The sequence below is a fragment of the Arvicanthis niloticus genome, chromosome 10, assembly GCF_011762505.2.
Source record: "Arvicanthis niloticus isolate mArvNil1 chromosome 10, mArvNil1.pat.X, whole genome shotgun sequence".
NCBI lineage: Eukaryota > Metazoa > Chordata > Mammalia > Rodentia > Muridae > Arvicanthis > Arvicanthis niloticus.
The window spans coordinates 47,520,795-47,538,129 of record NC_047667.1 but is presented as its reverse complement, the minus strand read 5'-3'; the positions used below and the strand labels follow the sequence as shown (position 1 = coordinate 47,538,129).

General features: G+C 36.4%; 1 protein-coding gene across 3 annotated transcripts in view; it reads left to right on the top strand.

Moving 5' to 3' along the window:
* Positions 1 to 17,335, top strand: part of Rabgap1l (RAB GTPase activating protein 1 like) — a 551,680-nt gene that overhangs the window by 61,818 nt on the left and 472,527 nt on the right. For all 3 annotated transcript variants that reach the window (XM_034512812.2, XM_076941454.1, XM_076941455.1), the window contains exons 6-7: positions 6,459 to 6,616; positions 8,203 to 8,313. In XM_034512812.2, coding sequence (XP_034368703.2) covers positions 6,459 to 6,616; positions 8,203 to 8,313 — 269 coding nt within the window. The remainder of the gene's footprint in view (positions 1 to 6,458; positions 6,617 to 8,202; positions 8,314 to 17,335) is intronic.

Here is a 17,335-nt window from a genome sequence, read left to right as displayed (position 1 = left end):
AACTATATATTTTTAGTAACAACTTGTTTAAATATTATAAAAAGTAGGGGCCAGTGAGATGGCTCAGTGGATAATGATGTTTGCTGCTAAGCTAACAACTTCAATTTGATCCTTGGCACCTACAAAGTGGACCTAAAAGGTATCTGCTCTCTATCCATTTGTGCAAAACACACACACACACACACACGCACACGCACACGCACATGCACACACGCGCAGGGGGAGAGAGACAGACAGGCAGACAGACACATTGATACATAATGTAATAAAAGATCAAATTAAAAAATTGTAAAAAATAAATGTAAGCTTTTGTTTTTCATTGTATTTTGTAAGTGGATTTATTAACTTCATAGCTTACATTTCAGTTATGTTTGTGGTTTACTCAAACATACTACTATGTAGTCTTTTCAGCATCTGTCAGTATCTTCCTAAACTCATCAAAAATATACTATAATTATACTTTGAGTTAACCTGAAATATTTTAGTTACATTTACTGGTCATCTGGTTATTTTGTTTCCCTGTTTTATGGTAAAGGGACACCTTCTTGGTGGGCACAAGTAGCTTAGAGACTAAAGGACAGACATTCTTATCATTTATGTATGCTATGTATCAATGCCAGTAATTTTCCCCCCTTTTCCTCTTAGAGTTCCTGGATGGTACTGGAAGGTTTTTCTACTAAAGGCAAGAAGATGTTTTCTCAAGCAGCAACAGTGTGGCTACTACCAGATGGCCCATGATGCTCTTATTTCACTGTGAATCAATCTCTCCAAGCAGCAGATACCAACAGTGGGAGAGGGGAAGCCCAACCAGCGAGGGTGATGACTCTCTTGGACACTGTGATAACAGGATACATTTGGCTTTTTGCCCTGGGCAGACTTCTGTAACCCTATTGGACTGGATCTTTGTAATAGATTGCAAAATAGTTGGAAAGTCCAACCAGATGTATCTTAATTTCTGTAATCTTTGTACAGGGAGAATGATGTAAGGTATTGCAGACAAAGTAGTAAAGAGAGATGAGGAGGTACTCATATTTCTTGTGTCTTTGTGGATATGGTACACAAAGCTTTAAAATAATACTTTAAGGAACTTAGGTTATGCTAAGATCTGTAAAAGTAACTTTTATTCTCCTATTTCAATTGTCTCCTAGACTTACTGCTTTGCTCTGTTAACCTAGGCCTCATCCTGGAAGCTTGTAGCCTCTGTGCAATCGAATCTAGGCCCAGTCTTTTCAGCCTCTGAGACTTACTGCTGAATAAGCTCACCCCTTCCTAGTTCCTGCCGAACTCAGGGTGGCTAGTCCAACTCAGCTGTTCTGGCTCAAACTCCTCTCCTAGCTTATTGATTTAAATTGCCTTCTCTTAGCTTCTCTGAATTGCTCTGCTTGGTCTCAAACTAACTTTGGCAATCTATTCTGATCTTCTGGCTTCTTATTTTTCTGGCTTGTTCTGTCTTCACCTGTGTCTAGTTTGGTCTCTCTCTGCAACTTGTGTATGTACAGCTCTTCTGGTAAAACCTGCCTCCTTCCTTCTTCTTTCTACCTGCACTGCTCTCTTAAGTATCTTCCTTTTCCTCTCTCTTTCCGTGAGAGTTGGGCATATCCTATTCTGTCAAATCTTTCTCTGATTCACTTTGTCTGCCACTCAATTAGACATCACTTTTAAACAGGGTGCTTCCTTCTACAAACTAACTTTCCCTTCATTGTTTGGGATTAAAGGTGTGTACTAAGGGTGCATCTGTATTCCAGACAGAGGGATTAAAGGTGTCTGCTAAGGACTGAGCCACACCACAACTAGAAACACAATCTTGGGATTCACAATGTGAACACAAATATCCTTCAACAAAGTTCTCCTCACCCCTGTGTGTGTGTGTGTTTATGGCATGTGCACTTGTAAGTATTTATTTGTGTCTCTGTATGTATGAAGGTGTGCATGTACCTGTAGTCTCCTGAGTGCTAGGATTTATAAATTTGAACCACCATGTCCAACTGGATAGTAATATTTTCTTTTCCTTTTCTCTTTTCCCCCAGTTCTTTTTGTTTCTCTTCTCTGCTCTCGCTCTCGCTCTTTCTTGAGACAAGAGTTCTTTGTGTATCCCTGGCTGTCTTGGAACTTGATCTATAGAGCAGTCTGGCCTGGAACTCAGAGATCTGCCTGCCTCTGTCTTCTGAGTATTGGGATTAAAGGCATGTGTCACTACTGCCTGGCAATATTTTTTTTTTTTTTAAAAACTCTTTATTTTGGGTATTTTCAATGATAATGCATTCAAGCAAGTTGTTAACTTAAAAAATAAACACATTGTTTTTCTTTTTTTCACTTTTTCTATAGGGTCTAAGTATAATAGCCTTTGCTAGCCTGGAATTCACTATGTATCCCAGAGATCTGCCTGCCTCTACCTCCTAAGTGCTGGGATTAGTCGAGTGCCTACCATACCCAGTTACATGCTTTTCTCATGGAGTGATATTTTTATCTACCTTTTATCCTTTTATCCTTTATATTTTTATCCTTTTTTATGGGTATTTTGCTTGCATGTATGTCTGTGCAGCATGTGCATGCAGTGCCTGCAGAACACAGAAGGGCATCAGATCCCCTGCAAATAAAGTTACAGACAGTTGTGAGCTGCCATGTAGGTGCTGGGAATTGAACCAAAGTCTTATGCAAGAGCAGCCAGTGCTCTTAGTCACTGAGCCATCTCTTCAGCTCCACATTTATTTCTTGAATGAACATTTCTTGGTAATTAGAATTTGTAAAGAATAGATTGTGTTAATGGATATTAATTGGAAACTTTTATTTTTGAAAAAGGATATATATATACACATATACATGTATATATACATATATAAATATGTATGTATATGTAAGTACCTTTGTCATGAAATAGTAACATTTGATCTTTATGTAATATTTGCCAATTTGGAAAATATTGAAATAAATATTACTAAAATTCCACAATGGTTAAGATTGTAGTTTGTCCCTTGTTCCAGATGTCTGTGTAACCCCTATTCCCAGCAACACCAGTCAGATACCAGTTACGTGTCTAGTGTTTTCTGTAGATACTTTCTCTGGAAATAATTGTACTATATTATTTATCAATAAACATTTGCCTTCTACAGAAAATGCCTATTTTAGATTATTTTTGTGCTTTAATAATGTGCTATGTATTGAAGTGTTTGCCATGTTACACATTTTTAATTTACTTTACATAATTGGTAGTATAGTGCTCTAAGACCTAATGTTGATAATCAGTATTTCTGAGCTTTATTTACTAATCTTTGTGTCACCTTTTTTTTCTGCTCATGGACTCTAGAATTCACATACAATATTAACCTTTTTTTTTTTTGGTGAAATAGTAATTTGTGAGACATGACATTTAAATTAACGTCATTAGAGTTAAATCTGAAATGTCGGCTAACATTTCTGATTTTGGCTGAGTTAATGACTCTTGCTCAGCCTGATCACAATTTATTTGTATTTGTTGGAAGTTTTCTAGTGTATCCATAGTGCCTTGATTGTTACTTTTTGCACAGAAAAAGCTTAAAAGTTTGTTTAATGAGTAAGTTTATTGCTTTAATTGCATAAGACTTGAAGTCTTCACTTCTTGTTAATATCAGTTACTGCTTTTATTATTTTTTTAGGGGATAACTAAATATTTTATACTTACAAATGTTGTGCTATAAATATGGTTCTACTGTTAGCATTAACTGTAAGTGCTTGCGGGGGTATTTCTGTAGAGCTGTTAGTGTTAAAAATGGTAAGTAGTTGATTTAAGAATTACTTTGGCATTGGAAGAGTAGTTTAGGGTAATCAAATAATTGGTGAAAGTATGACTATTAAGAGCTTGAGGACAACTTGTTTTACAATGTAAGATGCTTTTATTTATATGCAAGAAAAAGTTAATTCCAGAATATATGAATTAAACAAAATCAGAAAAATGAAATGATGTAGTCCATTTGAAGTAACAAATTCCATTTTCTTGTAAGTGCTGAGGTCAGCTGAGGCATCTTGTTTATGATCAAGGTAGCACCGAGCTGCAATTACAGATCAATACTGCTAGCAGCTTCTTCTACTGGAAGGAGGAGTTTTGTTTTAAGAAAAATTTAAAAACCATGTTTCCTAGAGTAATACGTTTGTTGGAATTGAGAAATTTGTTAATAATATTGAGTAAAATCTTACTTGCATTTCCCAGTGAGTATTGACAATAGGACCTTTGTTTAACTCCTCCCCTCTCACCATGTTCTTCTTTAACCAACGTGTTGATGGATGGAGAGGTTTGAAGTCTGGTGTTTCTAGTGCATAGTTTGAGATGTTAGTTCTGACACTTATGGTTCCAGGGGCAAGAATAGCTTTTTAGAAAGTGTAGTATTTATAGTTCTTTTTCACTTTGGGAAAAAATTGAGCTATAAATAAGTATGAAAATACAAATATAATTTCATAGTCACTAGAGTGACCTGATGCTAAAAGCATATATTCAAACATTTTCACTATTAATCTTGGAAATCCTTTATTCTCCAAAACATTGAGTGAAAACACTGAAAACTCTTCAAATCCTCCTGTTATAAAATGCTGTATGTTGAAAGGCTGGTAACTTCAATGTTATGGCCCAATGTCTAGCTTGTTTTGTTGAAGCTGAGGGTGTTCTAAAGAGAAGCTAAGGATTTCAGTTAACACCTCTTTGTGATTATTCCTTGGGAAGATATAGATACTACACTCATTTTATAATTATTTTGGATCCTCTCTGCAATATTTTGTACCTTAGAGATATTTATAAATGAATATAGCTTCTTTTGTGAACCTAAATTAGTTCAGTTTATCTTTTTTTTTTTTTTTTGACACAGGTTTCTGTATCTAAACCTAGCCTTGAACTTGTGACAGTCCTATCTCAGTAGTTCTTCTTCTTCTTTTTTTTTTTTCTTCTTTGGTTTTTCGAGACAGGATTTCTCTGTGTAGCCTTGGCTGTCCTGGAACTCACTCTGTAGACCAGGCTGGCCTCGAACTCAGAAATCCGCCTGCCTCTGCCTCCTAAGTGCTGGAATTAAAGGTGTGCACCACCACCACCCTGCTTGGATTTTTGTTTTTAAAGTTGATGTTTATTAACTTTTAAAATATCAGCATTTCATCCTCGTGGAGATGGGAGAGGAGGAATGGAATGTGGAATAGTCAGAGGGAGAACTGGGAGGGTGATAAGGACTGGACTGTAAAAAAAGATTAAAGATTAAAGAATAATAATAATAAAAATAAATAGATATATAAAAGAAACAAAACAAGAATATTTGAAAGTTGTCTGTTAAGTCAGATAATTCTTTCTTAGTGAGTTAGTATTGTTCAGTATCAGTACACTTGAACCAATTCATGCAGTTTAGGTACACACATACACATTAATTCATTGAGACTGAGTCTCTTTACTACTATGTGAGAGCAAGTCATTGATAACAGAGAACTAATCAAAACAATGCAGCTTCCTTTAAAAGTCCTTGACTTAGAACTCCAGACTCCACCCAGTCATTTTCCTGCTTTTCAGAAAGTATTACAAATACCTGCTGGCCTGCTTCATAGGTTATACAGAACTCTTAGGTGGGATAGTATGATTAGCAGTCACCCACAAAGCTGCAGATCTGAGGCTGTATAGAAGACGTTATTGATTTATGATAGCAAACAATATCTATTTTCCCTAACAGAGAACAGTCCTTCATATATATGTCACTCAAAAGACCCCTGCTGTTTATATTGGGAAGACATTGCTTTGACAAATAATAGAATAAAATAATGTGATACATTTTTCTCCTGACAAATGGTATATGTAGTACAGGTAATCAGTTTCTTTAAAGGGAATGTTTCATTGTCTTAATTAGAAAACCCTTTTAAAGAAACTATTTCCTAATAATGAAATGATCTCTGCATCTTGAGTTTTTTTCCCCTGGTCATGCCTATTATACATTTTGTTAGTGAAAGAGGTTCTTAATCACAGTTAACAGTGCCAACTCATTGTAATTCCTGGGTGGACCTGGGCCTGTTGTTCAGATCCTAGCGCCAGCTCTTTAATACTGGTTCCTTTCTGGTCTCTGGGGTTTATACTGATAGTATTTACTGTGAATCTTATCCGTGTAGGTGTGAAACCCATCAGACTTGAATTTAAGCCTGTGAAATCACGCATTAATGTTGATTTCATATAAACATTCTATGGGATTAGTGTGCTTTTTGAGGGATACGTAAGCAATATTTTTCTTAAATTTCATGCTAATGATAGTCTTCATATATAATAATTTAGAATTAGAATTATCTGTGTTTACAAGATGTAGTTATTTACTCACCACTTTTTAGTGCATAACTAATGAAACTGTTAGTATATACTGACCAGTGGTTGATTGATGCTTACACTGTATTGTTGGTATGGAACGTTACAGACTTGCAAAACCTTCTCATTTAGTGCTTCTGTCTAATTGTAGTTCCTTTTCATGTTTTAGGTAAGCAGAATTTTATATAGTTTCTGTACTGCATTCAAACGTTCTTCCAGACAAGTGGCTGATGTTAAAGACTTAGTCATCCCGACTCCTGACAGTGATGTGTTTACCTTCAGTGTCTCCTTGGAGGTCAAAGAAGATGATGGAAAAGGAAACTTTAGGTGAGGATATCTGAAAAGAATAATCTGAAAAGAAAGTTGGCATTGTGCCTGAAGTACAGTATTCACTAGCACACTTTCTAGACACTAGGTTGTATTCACAACAAGCTTAAGATAGGTCAAGAACTATTTGGCTGGTGAGTGATCATAGTTCATGATTTCAAACTTCTCAGTCAAATAATTGTAATGATTAAAAGAATTTGATGATCTAGAACATTTACTAAAATCATAAAAACTGGGCACAAGGCTGTAATTTTTGACAGCCACAGAGAATCACATTTTGATAAAGTGTCCCCTGAGACTGGAGTTACAGGTGGTTCTGAGCTGCTATGTAGAAATGGAACCCAGGTTCTCTGCAAGTGCAACAAGTACTCTTAACCACTAATCTAACCCCCCAGCCCCTCATTAACATATTCTTTACTATAGTTATTTTTTGTGGCTGCTGTTAGCATATTATATGTTTTGACCATCGTTTAACCATTTTTCTAATCTACATTAATTTTTTTTTCAGTTCAAAAGTGAGTAATTAATAGGAAGTGGCTATTCTATTTAACAATCACCCATATACATTTTGAGACAGGGTCTTACTACATAGCCCTTGTCTGGCCTTGAACTTGAACTCACAGAGATCTGTCTGAGTCTACCAAATGCTAGGATTAAAGATGTACACAACTATACTTGGCCTTTAGTGTTTTTATTTTCTAACAATAATTGCTAGATAGTCACTTATATTTTTACAAATAAAAAAGTGAATGTCAGATTGAATAAGTTGTTTGAAGCATTTTTCTTTTTCTGAAAAGACAATTTGTATGTCTTGTCAGCATGTAAACATGTGAATTTTATTTGTTAATTATGGGAATAACTACATTATCTTTTGTTAGATTTTAATTAGCTTGCTATGATCTATATCATTTTGTTTATCTTTTATTTATATTTACTAGGATATGTAAAAATAGTCTTACATTTTTATTGCTTAAAAGAGTAGTGTGTTCTTAATGTTTTTTGCCTTTGGCTTAGTTATGTATGGGTACCAGTGATCACCAGCGGCTGAATTAGAATGTGACAGTTTTCAAAAATTAAATAAGCATTATTTTAACATTTGTTATACTTTAAAAGTCAAATCTGAAATTATGCCATGCTACCATAATTTTATATGCTGCATTTAACCTTGATTGGGAGATAAAAGTATAAGGCTTTTGTAATCTATGATCAAAATTTCTAGAAACTATGTGCTAGTTATAAAATTTATTGTTTTCTACCTGGACAAAGTGAGATTCAATATGTCTTAAGAATATAGAGTTCTCACTGGGCTGTACTGGTACATGCCTTTAACCCCAGCATTAAAGGAGGCAGAGGCAGGCTAGATCTGTGAGTTCAAGGCCAGCCTTGTCTACTGAGTGAGTTCCAGGCCACCTATATGGAGAAACCCTATTTTGAGAAACAGAAACAAAAACAAACAAACAAGCAGACAAATGAAAACCACAAAGAATATAATATTCTTGGTTTAATACCTTGTTATTTGGTTCTTATTTTAAAATGTTATATTATCTTATTCTGTTGCTAATTTTTGTTCTTTTTAAATATTTCAGTCCTGTGCCTAAGGATAGAGATAAATTTTATTTCAAAATAAAGCAAGGAATAGAGAAGAAGGTTGTGATTACAGTTCAGCAACTGTCTAACAAAGAATTAGCTATTGAGAGGTAAGCAGCTTGTCTTTACATTGTACCCGGGCCTGATATTGGCACTGCTAATGTGTTTCAGATTGAATCTCCACTCCAATCCCCCCCCCCTTACTGCCCCTACAGATCTCCTCCTACTGACTCAACCCTTTTGTTCATACCACCTCTTCTTTTTTTTAAACATTTATTTACATCTAGGGAAATCAGTTATTTAATCTTGTATCTTTTAAAGCTCTCTCTCTCTGTGTGTGTGTGTGTGTATACACATATATATGGTATTTGTGTGTGTTTGTGTCTTTGTTTCTGCACACATGTGCATTTGTGCATATGTGTGGGGACCCCAGTCTCAGGTGTTGTTCCTCCTCAATGTGCTGTCTACCTTTGAGGCAGTGTCTCTCATTGATCTGGGGCTTGTTGGTTAGTCTAGGATAGCTGACTCCTTACCCCTAAGGATCTGTTTCTCTCCATGTCCCCAGGCTTTGTAATAATGTACACATTACCATACTTGCTTTTTAAAATTATTGATTATTTTATTTACTTACATTTCAAATGTTGTTCTCCTTCCTGGTCTCCCCTCCATAAATCAACCCCCCTACTTCATCCCCTCTCCTTTTTGCCTCTAAGAGGATGATCCCCACCCACCCACCCACTCCTGCCTCACCCCTCTACATCCCCCTATGTTGGGGCAACAAGCCGCCACAGGACCATGTGCCTCCCCTCCCATTGATGCCAATTAAGACAGTCCTCTGCTACATACATAGTGGAGCCATGGGCCCACCAATGTATACTCTTTGGTTGATGGTTTAGTTCCTGTTTGTTTTCCTGTGGGGTTGCAGTCCCCTTCAGCTCCTTCAGTCCTTCCCCTAACTCTTCCATTGGGGTTCCCAGGCTCACCCCAGGCTCAGTCCCATGGTTAGCTGTGAGTATCTGCATCTGTCTTAGTCAGGTGCTGGCAGAGCCTTCTCAAAGGATAGCTATACCAGGCTCCTTTCTGCAAGCACATCTTGGCATCAGCAATAGTGTCAGGTTTTAGTGTCTGTTGATGGGATGGATCCCAAGGTGGGGAGGTCTCTGGTTGGTCATACAGAGATCATACTTGCTTTTTAACCTTGGTTTTGAGGATCAAACTCAGGTCTCGTATATATCCTGTCAGCACTTTACTGATTAAGCTATTTTTACAGTCCAAAGGATAAGTGTATTTGTATGTGTGTGTATAGTATATCATATCATATATATATAGTATATCATATATATTTAATATATATCTTTTTAATTATTTTATTTTTGGTTCCAGTTTTTGTTTGTATGGGTACTTTGCCTTCTTTTATGTCCTTGCATCACATACGTATAGTATCTAAGGGAGCCAGAAGAAGGCATCAGATCTCGTGGAGTTGAATGGAGTTATAGAAGTTTGTGAGATATGATGTGGGTGCTGGGAACTGAACCCAGGTCCTCTGCAAGAGCAATAAGTCTGATTTCTTCACTGTTAATGTTTCCGCACTTATAACTAGTAAGTTGTCTGTAAAGGGACATTTTAAGACTACAAAGAAAACAAAATCCCCAAGCCAAAACCTCCAAACCCTGCTCCTTGTTAAATTGTCTTTTTTGACTTAGCATTCATTTGTGGTTCATCTCTGTTTCAATTAGCGTGAATAGAGTGACCATGATGAGTGTATACATAGTTGAGTGCCATATTATATTTTCTTTACTAACTTGGTTAAACATTTACATATGTATTTTAAAAATAGAATAGAAAATAATAACAGGAATGTTACATTTGCCTATTCTTACATTTATAAAATATTTTTATTTACCCTCTTCAGTAATGTTCAATTATAGTGTCTCTGTCATCACATAGGCTTCTTAGAGCACAGATATTTTTTCCAGAGCACATCTTAACTTCTGCTGCTTAAATTATTTGAGAGAAACCTTTTGAATTATTATATGTTATCATTAGACATTTTCCAAAGATTTAAGCATGTTAGAATAATTGTTTTTAAAAGTAATTCTATATTTCACTACCTACTATATTGTTTTTATTATTTCTTTTTCTTCTTCCTCCTCTTTTTATGATAGTAACTGAAGCCAAGACCTTGTAAATGCTAGTCAAGTACTTCTCTCTCTCTCTCTTTCTCTCTCTCTCTGTCTCTCCCTCCCTCCCTCCCTCCCTCCCTCCCTCCCTCCCTCCCTCCCTCCCTCCTTTCCTCCCTCCCCCTCTATCTATCTATCTATCTATCTATCTATCATCTATCTAATCTACCTATCATCTATCTTTGAGATAGGATCCCATGTACATTAGACTGATTTTGAACTGTATGTAGTTAAACATGATCTTAAACTTACTGATCTTCTCGCCTCCTCTTCATAAGTGCTGGGATTACTAGCAGGTAGCACCACAGTAGGCAACCTCTATTTCTTTATGTAGTGTGTGTGGGTGTTTGGCCTGCGTGTATGTCTGAGTACCGTGTGTGTGTGGTACCACTGGAGGCTACATGAGGGTGTCAGAACACCTACACTAGAGCTTACCGGTAGTTGTGATCTGTCATGTGGATCTGGAATTGAACCTAGGTCCTTTGGAAGATAATTCAGTGCTCTTAACTGCTGAGCCACTTCTCCAGATCCCCTATTTTTTAGATTTACTTATTTTATCTGTGTGAAATGTTTGGCTTTCATGTATGTCTCTGCACCTTGTGTATATTGTGTTTGAAGATGCCAAAATAGAGTATTGGATTCCTTTGTTAGTGGAGTCATATAAGGTTCTTAGTGGCCGAGTGGGCACTGGGAATTGAACTCGTATACTCTTGAAGAACAGTTAATTTTTTTAACCATTGAACTCTCTCTCCAGCCCTCTATTTCCTCATAAATTGACAAAGAGAAATTATATATGTTTGAGACTATACAAATTTTATCACAGAATGGTTATTTTATTTTAATATAGCAGTATTTCCTCAACCTCTTAGTTAACTGTTTTGTTAGCTCCACATGTAACATGTGTTCATGTACACGTGTGCTTCTGTCATATCTACTCTATCACCTTTTCTTGCTGCCCTCTCATCTTGTTTTGCTCCTTTCCCCAAATACTTCCCTTACACTTTCATGCTACTCCCACTCTAGGTTATGACTCCATTGTGTACAGTTTCTTTGTTCAGTCATTCAGTGCAGGCACCTAGGGTTATTCTGCAACTTGGTTATTATGAATAGTGCTGCAGTGAGCATGGGCATGCAGGTATCCCTATTATTTGTTGACTCTGACCCCTTCATTTCCTTCTGAGTTTACACTAGAGTGGTGCAATAGGAGCGGGTGGTAGTTCTGTTTCTAGTTTCATGAGGAACTGATACTGATTTCTATAATGGCTGCACTTATTTGCATTCTTCCCCAAGTGTGAATGAAGAATTTACACTTTAACCCTCTCATCTTTGACAGCATTTATTTCTTGTTTTCTTGGTGCTAGCCATTTATTTTAGCTGGAGTCAGATGGAATCTTAGTATAGTGTTTATTCATATTTACGTGACTCCTAAAGGCTGCTGCTTGTTTTTCATGGACTTATTGGTTGTACTTTGTTTGAGGACTGCTTGGTTTATTTGCTCATTCACTGAGTGGGTTATTTGTTCTGGCTTTTAGGTTTTATTTTCTATATGTTTTGAAAATTAATCACTTGACAGTTGGATAACTGCTTAAACTTCCTCTTGTACTTGTCACCCTTGCAGAAGCTTCTTAATGTGTGTGGTCTCATCTGTTCATTCTTGCTATCATAGTCTTGGCTATTGGAGTTCTATTCAGGAAGTCATTGCCTAACCTTTTATCCTGAACAGTTTTCTGCTTGTTTTTCTCTAGTAGCTCAAAATTATAAGGTCTTTCATCCATTTTGAGTTGATTTTTCTAGCAGGTAAAATAATACAACTATCTCGGTGAGAATCTCATAATTTTAACTGTGGGTTATAATTAGTAGTGGTTAATAAGTTCATGCAAATCATTTGGTTCCTTTCGTTTTTTATTTTTAAGCTGATCTCTGTAGTATATGAGAATTGGCTTCACATTGCCTTAGGCTGATCAAACAATGATCTTGATCAAACAATGCTTCCTTTGGCAAAATTATATGTGATATGGGAGACTTTGTAAATACTTAGTTTAACTTTCTTTCAAAAGAAACAAAACCTTGCCTTTTATTATGCCAAATGTATTTAATGCCTTTAAATCATAAACTATAAATGGTAGAATTTAATTAATCCAGTAGGTGGCAGTCTCATCAAGAGAATTCCTAACACTGGAAACTACAGCTACTAACAGTTATTTTGTAGTAGAAAGGCAGTTGATGTGAAAGAATATAGTTCAGGTTACATAATATGAGCATTTCTTGTCAAAGAGAAAATAAAATTTATGTAAAAAATATATCAAAGTAAAAATATGAAATCTCCATTATACTCCAAAGTAGAAAGAATAACACATTAAATCCCAGGTGCACACAACACCCATCTGCAATTCTAATTATTAGGTTTTTTTTAATACTTCAGATTTATTAGGAAACAAGCTACTTCTTTATATTTTTGCACTCGCAGGCACCTCATATATTGATATTTCATATATTGATACTGATATACTGCTGCTGTCTCTCTCAGCCCCTTTATCAGAAAATACTATTTTGTTTACCTCAGCTCCTATAATAGTACTTGAAATACAGAGTCTTATAGTTAGGTACTTAGCCCTTATTTAACCCTTCTCTTCTGTGTACTGTTGTAGGCAGTGTGACCTATGAGGTGTAGGTGCTGTGATTATGTTTGTTTTGCAGTTGAAGAAAATGAGGCACATTCTTTCACTTCCTATAGTGCTGCCTGGCTTGGAACTCATTATGTAGCTCAGGATAGCCTTAAACTTACAGCAATTCTCCTGTCTCTGAGTGCTGATAAAAGTGTATATTCAACAGCTATTGGATGAAATGTTTTTATATATATTCATTAAGTCTGTTTGCTTTGTTCTGTGACTCAGTTTACATGTGTGGTTGTTGATTTTCTATTTGAATGATTTGTCCACTAAAAAAATGCAAGTCTGGCTCATTGACTATACTTGAGTATCACTCTCTCTTTATATTTAATAACACGTGCTTTATGTATTTGTATTTTTACTATATTAATCCTGCCAATCCATGAGCATGGGAGATCTTTTCATCTTCTGAGATCTTTTTCGATTTCTTTCTTCCGAGACTTGAAATTCTTGCCATACAGATCTTTTACTTGCTTGGTTAGATTCACAGCAAGGTATTTTATATTATTTGTGACTATTGTGAAAGGCGTCAATTTCCCTAATTTCTTTCTCAGCCTGTTTATCCTTTGAGTAGAGGAAGGCTACTGATTTGTTTGAGTTGATTTTATATCCAGCCATTTTGCTAAAGTTGTTTATCAGGTTTAGGAGTTCTTTGGTGGAGGTTTTGGGGTCAGTTAAGTATACTATCATATCATCTGCAAATAGTGATATTTTGACTTCCTCCTTTCATATTTGCATCCCTTTGACTTCCTTTTGTTGTCTAACTGCTCTGGCTAGGACTTCCAGTACTATATTGAATAGATAGGGAGAGAGTGGGCAGCCTTGTCTAGTTCCTGATTTTAGAGGGATTGCTTCAAGTTTCTCTCCATTTAGTTTGATGTTGGCTACTGGTTTGCTGTATATTGCTTTTACTATGTTTAGGTATAGACCTTGAATTCCTGATCTTTCCAGGACTTTTACTGTGAAGTGTTGAGAACCACTTCACCCCATGTTTGGGGGCCAAAATGTCGCAGACCGCTCTGTCAACGTTGGAACCCACACTGCCAAAAGCCTTGGGGGCTAAATTGTTAGAGCCCGCACTGCCCCAAGCTGCTCCAGTCCTTAGGTCGGGGTTCAGCAAGAGAGAGAGAGTGAGGACGGACTCTCTAAGGAATGGAGACCAGACAGAGTGTGATTCAATTTCGTTTATTCTTCAGTCTCTCTTCTTCTCTCCAAGTCCCTGGTTCCTAGTCCCAAGTTCCTAGCACCAAGTCTCAAGTCCTAATCCTAGTTCTGTAATAAATCTCAAGTCAATCTCCTAGTCTCAGCTGTAATAAGTCTCAAGTCCTTTTCCTAGTTCTAAGTTGCTAGTCTCTTTCCCAGTTCCCAGTTCCTCTCCAAGTTACCTAGTCCAAGTGTCTAGTTCCTAGTTCCTTTCTTCTGTCTGCCTCTCGCCTTTTATATGTCTCACTTCTAAGCCACACCTTTGAGTCACACCTTTAAGTGTAGGCTCTAAATCACACCTTCAAGTCTCACACACCCAAGGGAAAATCCTGGGTATCTAAAACAAGATGTTATCAGAGTGTGCTTGCTCAGCTGTTGTAGGCTATTGTAAACAAGTCTCTTGTCAGGGTATATGGCTCAAGATGGCTGCAAGGATGATAGCGGCCTTCTGTTGGCTCCCCACAGTTGAAGGGATGTTGAATTTTGTCAAATGCTTTCTCAGCATCTAGTGAGATGATTATGTGGTATTTTTCTTTGAGTTTGTTTATATAGTGGATTACGTTGATGGATTTCTGTATATTGAACATCCCTGCATTCCAGGGATAAAGCCTTCTTGATCATGATGGATGATTGTTTTGATGTGTTCTTGGGTTCAGTTTGCAAGAATTTTACTGGGTATTTTTGCATCAATATTCATAAGGGAGATTGGTCTGAAGTTCTCTTTCTTTGTTGTGTCTTTGTGTGGTTTAGGTATGAGCATAATTGTGGCTTCATAGCATGAATTGGGTATTGTTCCTCTTGTTTCTATTTTGTGGAATAGTTTGAGGAGAATTGATATTAGGTCTTCCTTGAAGGTCTGATAGAATTCTGCACTAAAACCAATTGGTCCTGGGCATTTTTTTGGTGGGGAGACTTTTAATGACTACTGCTATTTCTTTAGGGGTTGTGGGACTGTTTAGATGGTTTATCTGCTCCTGATTTAATTTTGGTACCTGATACCTGTCTAGAAAATTGTCCATTTCATCCAGATTTTCTAGTATTGTTGAGTATAGGCTTTTGTAGTAGGATCTGATGATTTTTTAAAAATTTTCTCAGTTTCTGTTGTTATGTCTTTCTTTTCAGTTCTGATTTTATTAATTTGGATACTGTCTCTGTGCCCCTGTGCCCTCTGGTTAGTCTGGCTTAGGGTTTATCTATCTTGTTGGTTTTTCTCAAAGAACCAGCTCTTGATTTTGTTGATACTTTGTATAGTTTTTTTTTTTTTTGTTTCTACTTGGTTGATTTCAGCCCTGAGCTTGATTATTTCCTGCAGTCTACTCCTCTTGGGTGTATTTGCTTCATTTTGTCCTAGAGCTTTCAGGTGTGCTGTCAAGTTGCTAGTGTATGCTCTCTCCAGTTTCTTTTTGTAGGCACTTAGAGCTATGAGTTTTCCTCTTAGCACTGCTTTTATTCTGTCTCATAAGTTTTGGTATTACGTGCCTTTATTTCCATTAAATTCTAAAAAGTCTTTAATTTCTTTCTTTATTTCTTCCTTGACCAAGTTATTATTGAGTAGAGCATTGTTCACCTTCCATGTGTATGTGGGCTTTCCATTGTTTTTGTTATTTTTGAAGACTATCCTTAGTCCGTGGTGATCTGATAGGTTGCAAGGGATTATTTCAATGTTTCTGTATCTGTTGAGGCCTGTTTTGTGACCAGTTATAAGGTCTGTTTTGGAGAATGTACCATGCATGAGGTGCTGAGAAGAAGGTAAATTCTTTTGTTTTAGGATGAAATGTTCTATAGATATCTGTTAAATCCATTTGGTTCATAACTTCTGTTAGTTTCACCATATCTTTGTTTAGTTTCTGTTTCCATGATCTGTCCATTGCTGAGAGTTGAAATCCCCTATTATTGTGTGAGGTGCAGTGTGTGCTTTGAGCTTTAGTAAAGTTTCTTTTATGAATGTGGGTGCCCTTGCATTTGGAGCATAGATATTCAGAATTGAGAGTTCATCTTGGTAGATTTTTTTCTTTGACGAGTATGAACTGTTGTTCATTATCTTTTTTGATAACTTTTAGTTGAAAGATGATTTTATTTGATATTAGAATGGCTACTCCAGCTTGTTTCTTGGGACCATTTGCTTGGAAAATTGCTTTCTAGCCTTTTACTCTGGGGTAGTGTCTGTCTTTGTCACTGGAGGTGCGTTTCCTGTATGCAGCAAAATTCTGGGTCCTGCTTCCGTATCCAGCCTGTTAGTCTGTGTCTTTTTATTGGGGGAGGTTTTTTTTTTTTTTTTTTTTTTTTTATCTAGTATCCTTTGTAGGGTTGGATTAGTGGAAAGATATTGTGTAAATTTGGTTTTGTCATGGAATATCTTGGTTTCTCCATCTATAGTAATTGAGAGTTTTGCTGGGTCTAGTAGTCTGGCTTTTGTGTTCTCTTAGGGTCTGTATGACATTTGTCCAGGATCTTCTGGCTTTTATAGTCTCTGGTGAGAAGTCAGGTGTAATTCTGATAGGTCTGCCTTTATATGTTACTTGATCTTTTTCCCTTACTGCTTTTAATATTTTTCTTTGTTTTATGCATTTGATGTTTTGATCATTATGTGACGGGAGAAATTTCTTTTCTTGTCTAGTCTATTTGGAGTTCTGTAGGTTTCTTGTATGTTCATGGGCATCTCTTTCTTTAGGTTAGCAAAGTTTTCCTCTATACTTTAATTGAAGATATTTACTGGTCCTTTAAGTTGGGAATCTTCACTCTTATCTATACCTATTATTCTTAGGTTTGGTCTTCTTATTGTGTCCTGGATTTCCTGAATGTTTTGGGTTAGGAGCTTTTTGCATTTTGCATTTTCTTTGACAGTTGTGTCAATGTTTTCTATGGTATCTTCTGCATATGAGATTCTCTCTTCTATCTCTTGTATTCTGTTAGTGATGCTTGCATCTATGACTCCTGATTTCTTTCCTAGGTTTTCTATCTCCAGGGTAGTCTCCCTTTGAGGATTTTTTGTTGTTGTTGTTTTTACTTCCATTTTTAGATAATGGATGGTTTTGCTTAATTCCTTCTCCTGTTTGTTTGTGTTTTCTTTTCTTTCTTTT